Here is a 16054-nt window from a genome sequence, read left to right as displayed (position 1 = left end):
TTTGCATAGAGAGATAAAGTGCCGATTAGTTACTGAGTTTCATCAGGATACTAAATTTTGCTCTCAAATGTTGCAGAAAGGGAGTGTGCGTTGGCTGTATATCTCCATCCAAATGCAAATCTCATATTAGCGAAGCTTTCTTTAAAAAAAAAAAAACTTTTATCGACCTGTAAATACAAATTCGGAAGAGTGCATATATCATAAATATACTACTTGATGGATTTGTACAAACCAACCATTCTGTATACCATAACCAGCATCCAGAGCAAGAAACAAACAGAACATCACCCTCACTCCTCCACCCCAGGGCAGCCCCTGCTGGTCAACCGCTATGTGTATATATATATGTATGTATATGCATAATATGTATAATATAATATGTATAATAATATGTAATGTTTAGTAAACCACTATACACACACACACACACACACACACTCACACACACACACACACACACACAATCAGCCCTTTGCATGAACGGGTTCCAGATCCTCAGATTCAACCAACTGTGGGTCAACAATGTAGTTTAGGCCTGCAATGGTTGCATCTGTACTGAACATGTACAGACTTTTTTTCTTGTTATTATTTCCTAAACAGTACAGTATAACAACTATTTACATAGCATTTACATTGTATTTGATATTACAAGTAATCTAGAGATGATTTAAAATATACAGGAGGATGTGCATGGGTTGTAGGCAAACACTACACCATTTTATATAAGAGACTTGACAACCCGTGGACGTCCTGGAACAGATCCCCTTTAGGTACTGAGGGGCAACTGTATACACACACACACACACACACACACACACACACACACACACAGAGAGAGAGAGAGAGAAAACACGTGCTATGTTTGGGTGTCTTTCCATTTCTTTGATTTTTCCATTAACTTTCTCTCAGATAAGCTCCAAATGATCCTGTTTAGAATGCACTACCCATTTGCATAAAGACAGCATGCCTCACTAAGCTGTCTGAGCAGAGACCAGAAGGAAGTGAGGGAGTGAGCCATGGGGATGCTGGGGGACAGCGGTGCCAAGGGGTGGGGAGGAAGCAAGAAGACCAGGGGCTCTTGCCATGATCTAGGTGCAAGATGATGACGGCTGAGAACCGGCTGATAGCAGTGGAGGTGGGGAGATGTGGTAGGATACCTGAGGCACTAGGATTTGAGAGAGGGGAGTCTAGGATGACTTCTAGGTTTGGGGTCCGAGCAACTGAAAGAATGAGGTTGCCTTTACTGAGATGGAGAATGTTGTGTGAAGAGCAGAGTTTGGCAAGGTAGTGGTGGAGGCGTATCGGGCATTGGTTTGAATATATGAAGGCTGAGGTGGCTGTTGGACCACAGAGTGGAATACAGGAATAGGTCGTTCGCCAAATCAGCCTGCAGATCCGGGGAGGAGAGAGCCTTTCTGTGTCTTGGCCACGGCGCACATGTGTCTCCTCAGGGCTTCTGGGCCTGTGACTTCGGCCCGGATGCCTTCCTCCCTGCTTTCAGTTGGCCACTACTGCTCATCCCCCAGGACTTCAAATCGAGGTGACCTCAGAGAGGCTTCCCTGGCCACATCCTGTGCAAGCCCTGCTAGCTTTTTCCTGTCGCCTTACTAATTTCCTCCCTGACGGTTCTGACTGTTGTGACCAGATTCATTCCTTTCTGCCCATTAGGGTCTGCCTCCCTCCCAGAAGCAGTGCACAGGACCCTGGGGGTATGCAGGAGACAGTTGGGTGTGGGGTGGTGTTCAGCAGGGCAGACCGGGACAGGCAGGCTCTTCAGAAGGATGGCCGAGCAGGGCAGGTGGGGACAGGTGGGTTCTTCAGAAGGATGGCTGAGGCAGGGGCATGGCTGTGGGGAGACACACTGGGGACTCAGAGTCCCAGGAGGTAGGTATGGCCGTTGTGATGGTAGCTTCAGGACGCACCTCCTGGAAAAGGCCACACTGCCCCGTAGCCCTCAGAGCCGGTGACTCACAAGGGAGGTTTGGGCCATGAGTAACACAGGGATGCACAGAGAAAGTACTACTGTCAGAGAGGACCCAGCTGTGACCAGCGCCCCAGGCTCACCCTCCGCTCAGGCCTCAGAGCTCTCCATCTGAGAAAGGAAACAGGCCTTCTGAACTTATTAGGACCATGTGCCTCTCGTTCAAGGGCCAGTTAGTTATGACCACATGAGGACAAGAATGAAGCGATCGGGTGGGTTTCACCCCTGAACTCTCTACATAAGACCTGCCTATTGGAGAGTTAAGAATTTTATCTATTCTGATTACTAGTATTCAAACCAATAGGTGACCGTTACCAAGGGTTTGGATTGTGGTCTGCAGGGAAGGCGAAGGTGAGGGAGGAAGTAATGGAGAGTTTAAACGGTTAAAACAGCTCATTGCTGATGAATAGGCATGCTTTAATTTGGGGAATATATGTGTATGTATTTTTAAGCAATAGAGTAATGCATGCTATTTATAAGACATTTAAAACAATACAGAAATATATCAAGTAAAAAGCGAAAGTCGCTCACGCTTCACTCCCTCAAACTCCTCTTGCCAGACGTCACTACGGTTCGATTGAAGGGTGAGAACAGTGCTGCATTTGGCCAGGCATTTGTAACCCAACGGAGGTGGACTCTGTTCACTGTAGGAGGTGTTAGATCTGGGGGCCTAGCCACAACAGTGTTTCTGAAATGAAACCACACCAAGCAGCCCTCACACACATCACACATAAATAGTCTATTCCTTGGGCTGGTGACAAAGTTTTGTTTCCTTCCCTGTCACCAGGGGCAGCCTGGCCTCAATCCTGGATGCTGCACATTATGTAGAAAAATTCACATTTGTTGTTGCTGCTCACTGGTCCTCTGTCCTTTGTTTTAAAAAGGAAAAGAAGCCTAGGACCACTTTAAGATCATGCTTGTTTCCATTCTAGTTCCTATATATTACTTGGCAGATTTTTCCCCCCCACGGAATAGCACTATAAAATTGAAGTGCAGGCAAATTTTGGAATAGGTTTTTACATTTCTTTACCAGTATTATCAGGAAAGAAAAAGCATAGTATTGCTTAGCTTTGTTCAAATAATGCCTGACTCTAGAAAATAAGTATTTTAGCTGGGCGCAGTAGCTCACGCCTGTAATCCTAGCACTTTGGGAGGCCGAGGCAGGTGGATCACCTGAGGTTGGGAGTTCGAGACCAGCCTGACCACCATGGAGAAACCCTGTCTCTACTAAAAATACAAAATTAGCCAGGCATGGTGGCGCATGCCTGTAATCCCAGCTACTTGGGAGGCTGAGGCAGGAGAATCGCTTGAACCTGGGAGCCGGAGGTTGCGGTGAGCCGAGATCACGCCATTGCACTCCAGCCTGGGAAACAAGAGCAAAGCTCCATCTCAAAAAAAAAATAATGAGAAGAAAGTAAGTATTTTTTTTCCATGCCTGCAATCACAGTAGTCCTAATAGCTGATCTTTCCCCTTCCTTCTTTTTTTTTGCATTTGTTTGCAAGTTGGACCTGCTGAGTTGTCACTTGCTTAAGTCAAGGACCACCATGCTGGCTGGTGGGAGTCAGCACTGGTACCCAGGTGTGCCCAGGACAGCCTCCCATCTCCCAGGTGGCCTTGGATGCTGACATAGCCACAGAAACAACAGTGTTATTTTTGAACATCGGTAGGAGATTCATATGGGATAAATGTGAGGGGCAGGACCAGTGGTCCTGTGGAATACCGTGATGGGGAGTCTAAGAGGTGACCGTGCATCTTGTGTGGCCTTGGGCTGGAAGGGGTTCCTTCAATAAACAGACATTCACCAAGTGCCTCAGATGTGCCAGGAACCATTCTTGGATAAAAGTCAAAAATCACTGCCTCTGCGGTGCCTATAGATGCTCATTGCCCTGCCTGAGGGCAGGTCCATATCTAAATCATCCTAGATGGACAGAAATGAATGGTTTTGCTCACTGCACTCAGAAAATGGGATTTCCAACCTTTCTCAGGAGCGCCAGTGGGGGCATTTCCTGCCCCAAGAGGACAAATGGAAGGAAAAATTAGGAAATGTTCCTACACCTTCCTCTTCCTCCTCCTGCTATGTCTTCCTCTTCTTTTTAATAATAATAACTAACCATTTATTGGGCAACTACTGTGCCTCAGACATTTCTTACATTAATATTATCTCATTTATTTTTACAACACTCTTCCAAGTCATCCATATTTTAAAGATGAAGAAGCTGAGGTCCAGAGATACTTATTTTCCCAAGATTTTATAGCTACTAGGCAGTTGGACCAGGTTTCAAACCCAGGTCTGTGTGTACAAAGCCCTGTAACCTGCTAGAACTGAATTGAAAAACACCAAGGATGTACAGCAGTGTAGATAATATACAGGTGGAAGCTCATGAGGGAGCTGTAAGGGAAAATGGCTTAAATGTTCCTCGTCCCACCACTGTGATCCTCCATAAAGAGTATGTAGATGATTTGACGGCAGATGAAACAAACAGAGCGTCACCCAGCACAAGACAGTCCTAATTCCTGTTCAGGGACTGACCTGCAAACTAAGAATGTCCAGTAGACATTTTTAGGGAGGAAAATCTCATTGTCATAGGTTTTTTATACCATAGCTATAATTCCATAATATCAATCAGTTAAACCTCTTTATTGAGTGACTACTGTATGCACAGTATGTGGAAACCGTTAAGAAATATAAGATATCCAACACTTAAGGGGTTATCAAAGGAAGGGCAAATCAGAAAGCTAATTCATTGGATGGATCAGATAGTAACTGTGTTAATGCCCAGTGAATAAGAAGACTGAAGGAGGGAGAGAGGCCAGGAGTGTTTGGAAGGTGCCCCTGGAGCTGGTGTGAACTGGGCCTTATGCAGAGGAAGCGGCTTAGCTGGGCTGAGAGTTGGGGGATGGAAGAGGACTGGGCCCCTCTCACCTAGGAAGACAGGGCAGCCAGAGGAGACTCAGTGATTTGTAACCAGAAATGGGGCTCTGAAGCAGGGAGCTAATCTTTCTCCCCACTCTTCCTCTGCACCTGTCCTTCTGGGGAGGGGTGACACAAATGGTAGGCAGGTTGACATCCCCAAATCCAGCTGCGCAGAGAAGAAACCTTTATATCCTGAGATATGTATATGTGTACATGCGTCTCTCTCTCCCTCTCTCTCTTTCTATATATAAAGAGAATATATGTATTTTATATATATGTTATATATAATTGATAGATATGTCATTTATATATAATTCTTGTTTTATATATGATATATGTTATTATATAACAAGAATTATATATATTTTATTATATTAATTACATTTTATTATATGAATTATATATAATTATATATAATTATATGTTATATAAATATATATATAAATTCTTGAGACTTTTCCCCAAATTTCTTAACTTTCCTTAACTTTCATAGTGTTTGTCTAAATTCTTTAATTTTTTTTTTTTTTTTTTTTTTTGAGACGGAGTCTCACGCTGTCACCCAGGCTGGAGTGCAGTGGCGTGATCTCGGCTCACTGCAAGCTCTGCCTCCTGGGTTCACGCCATTCTCCTGCCTCAGCCTCCCAAGTAGCTGGGACCACAGGTGCCCGCCACCGCGCCTGGCTAATTTTTTGTAATTTATTTTTTTAGTAGAGACGGGGTTTCACTGTGTTAGCCAGGATGGTATTTTTTTTATTTTTTAAACACAGGGCCTCTCTATGTTGCCCAGGCTGATCTCAAACTCCTGGCCTCAAGCAATCCTCCAGCCTCAGCCTCCCAAAGTGCTGAGATTACAGGAGGGAGCCACCACTCCCAGACTAGCCTAAATTCTTTTTTTTTTTTTTTTTTCTGGAGATAGAGTTTTGCTCTGTCGCCCAGACTGAAGTGCAGTGGTGCAATCTCAGCTCACTGCAGCCTCCATCTCCCTGAGTTCAAGCAATTCTCATGCCTCAACTTCCCAAATGGCTGGGATTACAGGCCCATGCCACCATGCCCGACTAATTTTTGTATTTTTAGGAGAGACCAGGTTTTGCCATGTTGGCCAGGCTGGTCTGTAACTCCTAGCCTCAAGTGATCCGCCCGCCTCAGCCTCCCAAAGTGCTGGGATTACAGGCATGAGCCACTGCGCCCAGCCCCTAAATTCTTGACAATATCTTTCTCTCTTACAAGTAAGCCTGCATTGACCACATTTTGTACAGAATTTCAAAATGAGCCAAAGAAACCCAGGTATTGAACTGAACGTGAGAGCTAAGAGTAAGACAGCTCTCCAGTGTGAGGAAATGCTGAGTCGGAATAGTAAGGAAGCAGGCGTCTGTAAGAGGCTGTCTCTGGGCTGTTTCACATCCTGTGAACTTTATGGTATGCCCTGAGAAAAACGGAAAGAAAGGCTGTGTGTTCCCAAATCAAGGAAACAGAATGTGTGATTATTGCAAAAGGAACCTTGACTTTGGAATTTCCTGATTTTTGAGGACTCCTGAGGTTAAAGATGGTGTGTTTTCAGCCTGAAGGAATTTTCCAACCACAAAGTGAACCACCAGAAGAGTAGACTGTGCTTCAGCTCTGTGTCTTGCACAGAGCTGGTCTGCCTTGTCCATATACTAGGCGTGTTCAAGCGTGGCTGGGTGACCAGCTCTCGAGCCCAGGCAGGGGCGGCGGCTGATCCCTGTGGCATGGGACTTTAAACTGATCAGAAGTCACAAAGGGCAGAGGCTGCAGGCCTATTTTGTTTGGACCTATTGTGTGTGCTGGTATAGTTACTATTTCTTGTCATTTGCTTTTCAAATTTTAAGTTAGTCATCATCATTTTGAAATCGGGTGATTTCCTCATACAAATCCGGATTTCCAGATTCTTTTGAAAATGTGGAGCAGCTGTTAATGTTGGGCCTGCATTTGCACACAGCAGCAGTTGCTGGAATCAATAGAGGCTGCCTCCTCACATTGGCGTGTTCTCTCCAATCCACCATGGCCTCCACCACCCTGGCTGGCTGAGACTGGAGGACCCTGCTCCAGCCGGTAGCCTTGCATACATATATTTGTATATTCATGCATTCCACCAAAGGGCTGGGCTGGGCTCTGAGGCTACAGAAGGAAGCAAGGCACATTTCCTGACTCCAGGGAGATCACCATGTAGGGGATAAGTGTTCAAATATACATGTCATTATCCTCCTCCTTGGATGGACAACAGCTTAGCTACACAAAGTAGGCCATCTGAAGTAGGGCTTCTCACCCAAAGCACTATTAATATTTGGGACTGATAATTCCTTGTTTTGAGGGGTTGCTCTGTGCCTTGTAGGATGTCTAGCAGCAAACCTGAACCCCACTCGCTAGATGCCAGTAGCACCCCCTCAGTTGTAACAACAAAAAACGTCCCCGACATTGCCAAAAGTCCCACCCCAGTTGAGAATCACTGGTCTAAAGTTCATGGGGGCTAGTGGAGAAAATGCCATTTGAAATTTCAGCAAGATCCTAAGGAACTTGCTCATCAAATGAGAGCTTTGGATCAGCTCAAGTGTCAGGTCCTCAGCTGCTCCTCCCATCCCCTCTGTGTCTGTGTCTGGCTCCGTAGGCACTTGCTGCACTGAGTGACAGGTGGCTGGCGCCATCTCTCCCACCAGGCTGTGAGCAGCTCTAGGAGAAAGGGTGTCTTTCATTCACCTTTGCATCTGTAGGTAGGCCTAGTGTTGAATACTTGCTGAATCAACACTGAGTGGCCAGCCTTCAAAATATTGTATCCAAGAACAATTATAAACCAAAGTACCCAATGTTTTTAAAGTCTTTAATTAAAAACAACTTCTCTCATCCAGCCAATTATTATAAAAACAATCTATTTCAAGCCCAGTAATTTAAATAGCCAGATTTCTATTTAATTGTTCATTTTTAATTAACAGTTTTATAGTAATATTAATTCCCTCTATTTCAAAATTCAGCAAAGGAGATTTGAAGCATACAAAAGAGAAAGATACTGACCTGAGAGCAGTATCCTTGTCTAGTGGAATTAATTATGGTGCCTCCTCTCCTCTCCCATTTTATAGACGGGGAGAGTCACCCTTCTCTTTGGAATAGTTTAAGTACAAGGAAAGAAAAGAATAACAAAAATGCAACTTCTTTGTTCTAAGGATTCCATGATCACATTTTTCCCTTTGCACATCATTCACTGAACTTGCCATTGATCGCTGTTTATCAGCCATGAGGATCACTTGAACTTGAGCCTAGCACAAACCTCACCAACACTGAGGGTCTTTAGAAAATGATCGTATATAATCTTTGAGTAAAGATTTCTTATCCCTTTAATTTTAAGGAACTTCACAGAGGCTGCCCAAACCTATGTATAGAAAGAATGAATTTAGGGGCAAAGAAAACATCCCCCATCACACTCCAAAATGCCTTCAGGATCCCAGTGTCTGAAATTTATGAGTTCTCCATTTGAATTAAAAATTTGAAACTTCCTCTTTAAAATTCTATGTAAGAAGGGCCTTCTCAATAAGGTTTCTTATTACCTCTCAAATTTTATCATAATTTAATAGATTATGAACTCACTCGGCAGGGCCCCAAGGAATGGAGCATGGGGCAGACACATTGTGGTGAGGAAGAGAGAAAAAGGAAAAAACAGTTTAGGACCAAACTATTTTTAGACCAAATAGTTTGGGGCTTCTCCCATCTATATAGATGGGAGAAAGGGGATGAAATATTAACAGTTTTAACTATTCATTCAATTGGTATTTATTGAGTGTTGCATTAGGCGCAGGGCCTGCAGCCAGGTAAAGGATGCAGCCTCCATCCTCTGTCTACTGGCTCAACAGGAATTAATTGAATAGCCACAATAATAAATGTAAAATTTAGATGGAGTCTTCGGTCCCTCATAGGAGAAAGGGAAGGGCTGGAGAAGTGCTGAAAATAAACCTCTGGAAGAGAAGCTAGTGATGGATATTTCTGGCCATGTGTGCCCTGCAATCTGAGTTTATGCCTTGGTTACATGAAGTTTGTTCAGTTCAGGAATGATGGGGATTACAAGATTTGCAAACAGTTCAGTCAAGCTCTGACTTAAATAGTTGTAATGCTATTAAGATTCCTGGACCCATGTCAGCCTTTCCTGCTGTTTAGAAAACAACATCAAAGCTCACCTCCCTGGCTCTCCTAACAGTAAACTGAACCAAGGTTTGTTTTCATTTATAGTATTTACTAAGCTGCTTTGGTGTTTCATAAAGTAGTTCAGGCAAAGGGACAGAATGCAATGTTATTATACTCCAGCATTGTTCTAAGGCTATAGGAGTAAAAGTGGCAAGGGGCCAGCTGCTACCCTGGCTTTCTCCCTGGTGATTAAGGAGGATTAGTGGAAAGTGTATAAAATGTCCGAGCCCCTGGTTACATTTGCAGAAATAAAACTCTCCCAAACCCAAAGCTCCGTGCAGCCCTTGCATCCGGTCGCGGTGACTCTGCATTGCCCGGGAACTTGGCAGGGTGGCATACATGCTCTTGAAGGGCTACAAGGGGAACGGCAATCACTTAAAAGGAAAAGCCAGGTCTTTGGAGGTGAGCCTGTGTGCAAAAAGAACGCCTCCCCTTCACAGTCATGTCTTTTCCAAAGAGGATAGGTGATGGAACCCCTCAGCATCTGGGGTCCTGAGCTGGACAATGGACAAGCAGCCTCCCAGCTTCACAAAGGGGCCTCATTCCCAAATAGGGTCGTTGGGAACTTGGGTCACAATTTCTCACAGAGACAGTGCTGACAATGATGATTACAGATCTGGGGAGGTCCACAGATAGTAATTTGGTTTATAACATGGACATTCGTTCCAGCTACATTCTTGTAGTTAAATAGGATCGATCAACTTAGTTTCACTGTTATAGTTTTATTTCTGTAGGAAAGAGGAAAGTACATCCCAACTTGGAGTAAGGTACTAGGCATCGATCTCCCTCGGCTCCCTCTCCTCCATCCCCATTGTGAACCAAGTGGGGGACATCCTGTAAGCTCCCCAACCTGACTGACCAGTGTCTCCTGATGCCTTCCCCCAGAGGCCTTTAATCACCAGAGAGAGGAGATCACAGTGTTTGGGGGATTCTCCCGGTCTCTAAGCTGAGGAAGGAGTACATTTGTTCTCTCTTGCTCTGGAGAGCAGCTTTGGCCTCGCGGGCGAGGTTGTAAGAAATTACTGCTGTAGAGTTAGTGTGATGAAGGGCTGCCTGGGTCAGCGGGGGGAAGGAACATGTCTCAGTCAGTCCCCGCCAACCCCAGTGGCTTCCACAAGTGAGATGCCCATGGAGACCCATGTGAATCCAGTGACCAGAGCCACTCATCCATGGGGCAGGCTTGCCTTGCTCAACAGGACGTGCCCCTCACTAGACATCTTCAGGCAGAAGTTGGGTGGCCCACCGGGAGGACCACTGAGGAGGGGATTGCTACTCTCAGAGGGCAGTCGGCTGGAAAATAATAATAATCCTGTTTTAGTGATTGTCCATCATAGGCTAAACACAGGGGTGGGTTGCTGCTGATATATTATTTCTAAGCCTCATAGAGGCTGTTAGATGCGATCATCTCCTGTGGTACAGATGGAGAGACTAAGGCTGAAAACGTACGCAAGATCACCTGACTAACAAATGCCTGTGCCAGAGCTTGAATTGGCCTGATTCTAAAACATATTGTTTTTATATTCTCACTCATAGTCAATTCATTCCTATGCTAAAGTGGAAAATGGTGTGAGTTACCTGTATGTCAGGGTCACCCACCAAAGGAACATTTTTCACAGGGTATATAGCGTGAACAGCCTATGTGTGTGTCATACACTCAGCACCCCAAACATTCAAGATACAAAGACGCCATGGCCTGGGTGTGTGTTGCAAGTGAGCGTATGAAGGACTGGGGTGTTGGATAGGCAGATGAGAGAGGAAGGGAAGGAAAGGGTCTGACCAAAAGGGCTGTTGGCACCTCTGAAAAAGGGGCTCTCCCCATCACAGACCTACCGCCATAGTCCCTTGGTGATGGCCCAGCACAGGCCCCAGAAAACTAACGGGATTCAGATAGTCACCAGACTGTCTACGGTGAGGTTCAAAATAGAAAGTGGAGAGGACTTTGGCTGTATTACATTTGAGGCATGTTAAAATATTCAGCTCTTCTTCCCTCACTCTCTCCAGTTCTCCCACTGCTTTTTCATTTTCAGATCACTGGCCATGTTTCTTTCTGTGCTGGTGGGAAAATTATGATTCCCCACTTGTATTTTCACCTTTAAATGTTCTGTAGTTTAAATGAAATGAAAACTGAGATTGTCACCTTAATTTTAAGAGTATGGATACCTGTGTGATTTCCTGTCCATCAGCCCAATTTGCCAACAGCACCAGAGACCTCTATGGGATCGCTCCTGCCAGAAGTCTGTGTTTCTGCCAGAGGGCACTAACCCAGTGCATCACCCTCACCTGGTCAGGATGTGTGGGACACTTCACCTCCTTCCCCAAGGGAAGGTATCGAGCCCGCCTGCCAGCCTTCTCACCTCCCATGTGTACCCGAGGTCTGCCCCGAGGGATAGGAGCGATCCTGCGCTTGATCTGGAAGCATGGCAGTTCGAGCTGGTGATGAGTCACAGTTGCAGAATGAGGGGAAGCACCCCTTGCCCTGTGTATGTGGGCGCCAGGCAGCTCAGGGGTCCCAGGGGAGTGGAGAGCTGACCTTCTGCTGTTGTTTGCAGCCTCCTGCTCGGTGCACTTGGAGAGGCCTTGCTGGTTTTCTCAGAGCGGAAGAGCTCCTGAACAAGACAGTCAAGAGAAGGAGACTCACAGGCTGCTGCGGGAGAACATCGCCCCTAGTCTCATAGCTCCCTGTTGAATGTGTCAGAAAGAGGAACGCAAGGACAGTGATGCCAGGTGGGCAGTGCCATCACCCTCACACAAGTGAATGTGGTGGTGGCTGATGAGGCCGAGGCCCTGGTGCTTCAAGGAGCACCCTTTCTGGGGGTCTGCAGGTTGCTGCAGAGGAGCGGTCTGTTACATCTTCCCATTTGGAGAACCTCTGTCAACCGTGCTGTAGCTGGTTCTGCAGAAACAGGAAGTACAGGATTTCACGGGCTGGCTCCACTCCCCTCGACTGAGCTTCACACTTCTGGATGCCACATGCTTTCTCCCAAACACTGCTTTCAGTGCGAGGTAGTGGCCTAAGGGGTTTGGTTGTCATTTTTTATTTTTCATTTTTAAAATTTTAAAATTTTTATTTATTATTATTTTTTAGAGACAAGGCCTCACTCTATCGCCTAGGCTGAAGTGCAGTGGCGGGATCACAGCTCATTACAGCCTTGACCTCCTAGGCTCAGGCCATCCTCCTGCCTCAGCATCCAGAGTAGCTGGTGTGCACCACCACACCCGTCTCATTTTTTCTATTTTTATTGTTTTAGAGATGGGGATCTCACTGTGTTGCCCAGGCTGGTCTCAAACTCCTGGGCTCAAGCAATCCTCCCACCTTGGCCTCAAAGTATTGAGATTACAGGCATGAGCCACTGCACCCGGCCTTTCTCATTGTTATTTTTAAATTGACAGACGTAACGGTGCGCATTTATCATGCACAACACAATGCTTTGGGAATGGTTAAATCTAGCTAACAAATGCATTACCTCACATGGTTATCATTTTTGTGGTGAGGCTTGGTTGTCTGTTTTGTTTCATTCGTGTTTTTACATCCTTGGAGTCTCCTCTGGGTCCGTCCTTTCTTTGCTGTCATGCTGGCTTGCCTAAGGCCCACCCCCACCTGTGTACGAGCATTTTAAACTCTGGAGTGAGTGACAGCCTTTTCGTGGTTGATATTACTATTTATTTCCTGCCTCTAAACTTCTCGTGGTCGTTATAAACTTGTCAGGATGTGTGTTACGTTGAATTCTGCATGTCGTTTTTTTGCCCACCATTAGGTTAAACTGGTACTAACTTATCACCAGAGGAAACAGGGTTATGAGCACTGACAGATGTCTTCCCTGGGCCAAAAAAAAAAAAAGTATATGTATACACACACACTATACATTTATATTTATATTTCTTAAAGCTTTTAATCCCTTTCATTCCCTGATATCTCAGAGATTTCAAATCATTGAACACTGAAGTATATTTTTCAGGCCAGATGAAAAATTGTATTAAAACCCTATTCCTGGTCAGGCGCAGTGGCTCACACCTATAATCCCAGCACTTTGGGAGGCCGAGGTAAGCAGATCACCTGAGGTGGGGAGTTCAAGACCAACCTGGCCAACATGGTGAAACCCTGTCTCTACTAAAAATACAAAAAAATTAGCCTGATGTGGTGGTGTGTGCCTGTAGTCCCAGCTACTTAGGAGGCTGAGGTAGGAGAATTGCTTGAACCTGGGAGGCGGAGGTTGCAGTGAGCCAAAATTACGCCACTGCACTCCAGCCTGGGCAACAGAGTGGGACTGTCTCAAAAACAACTCAACAACAATAACAACAAAAACCCTATTCCTTGCCTTTGTAGGAGTCAAAATAAATGAACTTCTTTTTTCTTTTTTTTATTATTATACTTTAAGTTCTGGGGTACATGTGCAGAATGTGCAGGTTTGTTACATAGGTATACACATGCCGTGGTGGTTTGCTGCACCCATCAACCTGTCACCTACATTAGGTATTTCCCCTAATGTTATCCCTCCCCTAGCCCTCCACCCCCCGACAGGCCCCGGTGTGTGATGTTCCCCTCCCTATGTCCATGTGTTCTCATTGTTCCAAAATAAATGAATTTACACAAAATGGTCACTTGTTTCTGAACCCACCAAGAAGGTTTAAGAAAATAATGACTAACTGTAAATATTTCTGTTCCTAATAGATGTTTCAAATACCTTACCACTCTGCCAGGTATCAGAGAGTTTGGGCCATTCAAGGTGACCCATGAGTCCTCCGCAAGCAGGGAGCCAGGCCCTGCAGTGTTGAATACCCATGTCATTGATGGAGACCCCCTGCCCCTGACGTCCGGGAAATATGCCTTGTCCATACTCAGCCCCGTGGAGAATACAGTCAGCTCAGTCGGTGGCTGTTGTTGCTTTTGCATGTGTTCCCCACTTGCTGAGAAAAGAAAGAGAAAAAGAAACAAATAGCAATGGATTCATGTATTTGGAACTTGAGTACCTTAAGTTCATGTTCTCGTCTTTTCCTGGTCTCTGCTTTTCATGTAAGGTGAAAATGCTAAGAGTGACCTTAACACATACGGCTTTCAACTTACTTCTGTTGTTGTTGTTTTGTCTTGTTGTTTATTTCCATGAAAAATATTTATATATTTTTTTCTAACCTCCAGCTGATTAAACAGGTACCTTACACTTATTAATTTGGAGGAAAAATAATAGTAGCTGCCTGACATACCCTCTCACTTTGAAGGGTCTCTCTTTTTTTTTTTAATTTAAAAATTTTTAATTTTTAGTTCTGGGGTACATGTGCAGATTCGTTACATAGGTAAATGTGTGCCATCGTGGTTTGCTGCACCTAGCAACCCATCACCTAGGTATTGAGTCCAGCATGCATTAGCTATTTTTCCTAATATTCTCCCTCCCTCCCCACCCCCCGACAGGCCCCGGTATATGTTGTTCCCCTCCCTGTGTCCATGTTCAACTTACTTTTGTTCTTCATCTAGGATGTCAAACTTTCTAGAGACTGAGGGTCAAATAGAAAATCTGGGTTTAGAATTGTCCTTATTCTCTTGCTCCCGTAAAACTCTATACAACGGAGACCAGTTCTTTTCCACTTGGAGAAAGTGGCATCTGTCTAAGTGTCATTTTATACCTGTCTTTCCAAGTGCCGTTTAAGCAAATGGAGGTTCTGATGACTGCAAAGAGCCATGCAGTTTAAACCCAGTCCTCTTTCCAGCAGAACTGGCCCCAAAAGCTTTGGCTGAGAAGTTTTAGATCCTTTTTCAAATGGTTCTCTAGCAAGCCTGTATTTGTTTTTGTTTGGTTGTTTGAATCACCTTTCAGAGTCCTGTTTGTTTGTTTTTTGTTTGTTTGTTTTGTTTCATTTGCTTGAGATAGGGGTTCACTGTGTTACCCAGGCTTGAGTGCAGTGGTGCAGTCACAGCTCACTGCAGCCTCAACCTCCCAGGCTCAAGTAGTCCTCCCACCCCAGCCTCTCAAGTAGCTGGGACTACAGGCACGTGCCACTACACCCAGCTAATTTTTCATTCGTTGTAGAGATGGGGTCTCACTGTGTTGCCCCCTGCCCATTGTTCTTAAAATCTCAGATCTTTTCTTACATTGACACCAGCAAGAGGCAGAGGATAAGGTGTTTTGTCAGTATGCTATCAGTTTCCTTCAGTTTCTATTGGTTCTTGGGCCTTTTTATTCAAGCTTTAACCACCATCTTCTATGCCCAAGTTCACATGTTCAGCGCTGAATGAAGGTGAGCCCAAAGACCTGAACAGTGGAGTGGCCCCCTCACTGTAGCCCCAAGCTCTCATTTTCTGCTCAGGGAGTCTCCAGGTAACCCCACATTCTCCCTTTACCCTTGGGTCCTGTTTGGTGCCTGATGACCTTAATCCTTGCTGGACCCCAGTCAGAGCCTTGGGATTTTGGGTTTGTTAATTTGTATAAATAAAGAATGTGCTTTCTATTAGGAGAGGCAAGGTTGTGTACAATGGTATATTATTACTAATCTGCTGTGGATATAAAGAAAAATAAGGGCCAGGCACGGTGGCTCAAGCCTATAATCCCAGCACTTTAGGAGGCTGAGGTGGGAGGATTGATTGAACCCAGGAGTTTGAGACCAGTCTGGGCAACACAGTGAACCTCCATCGCTACAAAAATAAAAAATAAAAATTAGCCAGGCATGGTGGCACACGCCTGTAAGTCCCAGCTACTCAGGAGGCTGAGGCAGGAGGATTGCTTGAGCTCAGGGGTCAAGGCTGCAATGAGCCATGACTGTGCCACTGCACTCCAGCCTGGGCAATAGAGCCAAACTCTGTCTCTAAAAATAATAATAAAAGAAAAATAAATTGTTTATTTTCTTTCCTTTGCCTTTCTTTCTGTTCTCTTCAATACCGGCAGGGGAGTATTACAGATAATATTGGTGTTAACCCTGGGGAGGGAGTTCTTGTAGCTTTAACCCAGATCCAGACTCCTCTTTCTGCCCACATCCAGACCACTGA

General features: G+C 45.1%; 1 protein-coding gene across 4 annotated transcripts in view; it reads left to right on the top strand.

Annotated features, from left to right (window-relative positions):
* The window catches only part of TMEM241 (transmembrane protein 241), a 147789-nt gene extending 134115 nt beyond the window's left edge, over positions 1-13674 (top strand). For all 4 annotated transcript variants that reach the window (XM_024236170.3, XM_024236171.3, XM_024236169.3 and 1 more), the window contains one exon: positions 11631-13674. In XM_024236170.3, coding sequence (XP_024091938.1) covers positions 11631-11691 — 61 coding nt within the window. In that variant the 3' untranslated portion in view covers positions 11692-13674. The remainder of the gene's footprint in view (positions 1-11630) is intronic.
* Positions 13675-16054: the final 2380 nt, after the last annotated feature.

The sequence above is a fragment of the Pongo abelii genome, chromosome 17 (genome assembly GCF_028885655.2).
Source record: "Pongo abelii isolate AG06213 chromosome 17, NHGRI_mPonAbe1-v2.0_pri, whole genome shotgun sequence".
NCBI classification, from domain to species: domain Eukaryota; kingdom Metazoa; phylum Chordata; class Mammalia; order Primates; family Hominidae; genus Pongo; species Pongo abelii.
The sequence above is the reverse complement of the archived record's forward strand: the minus strand, read 5'-3'. Positions and strand labels throughout refer to the sequence as shown.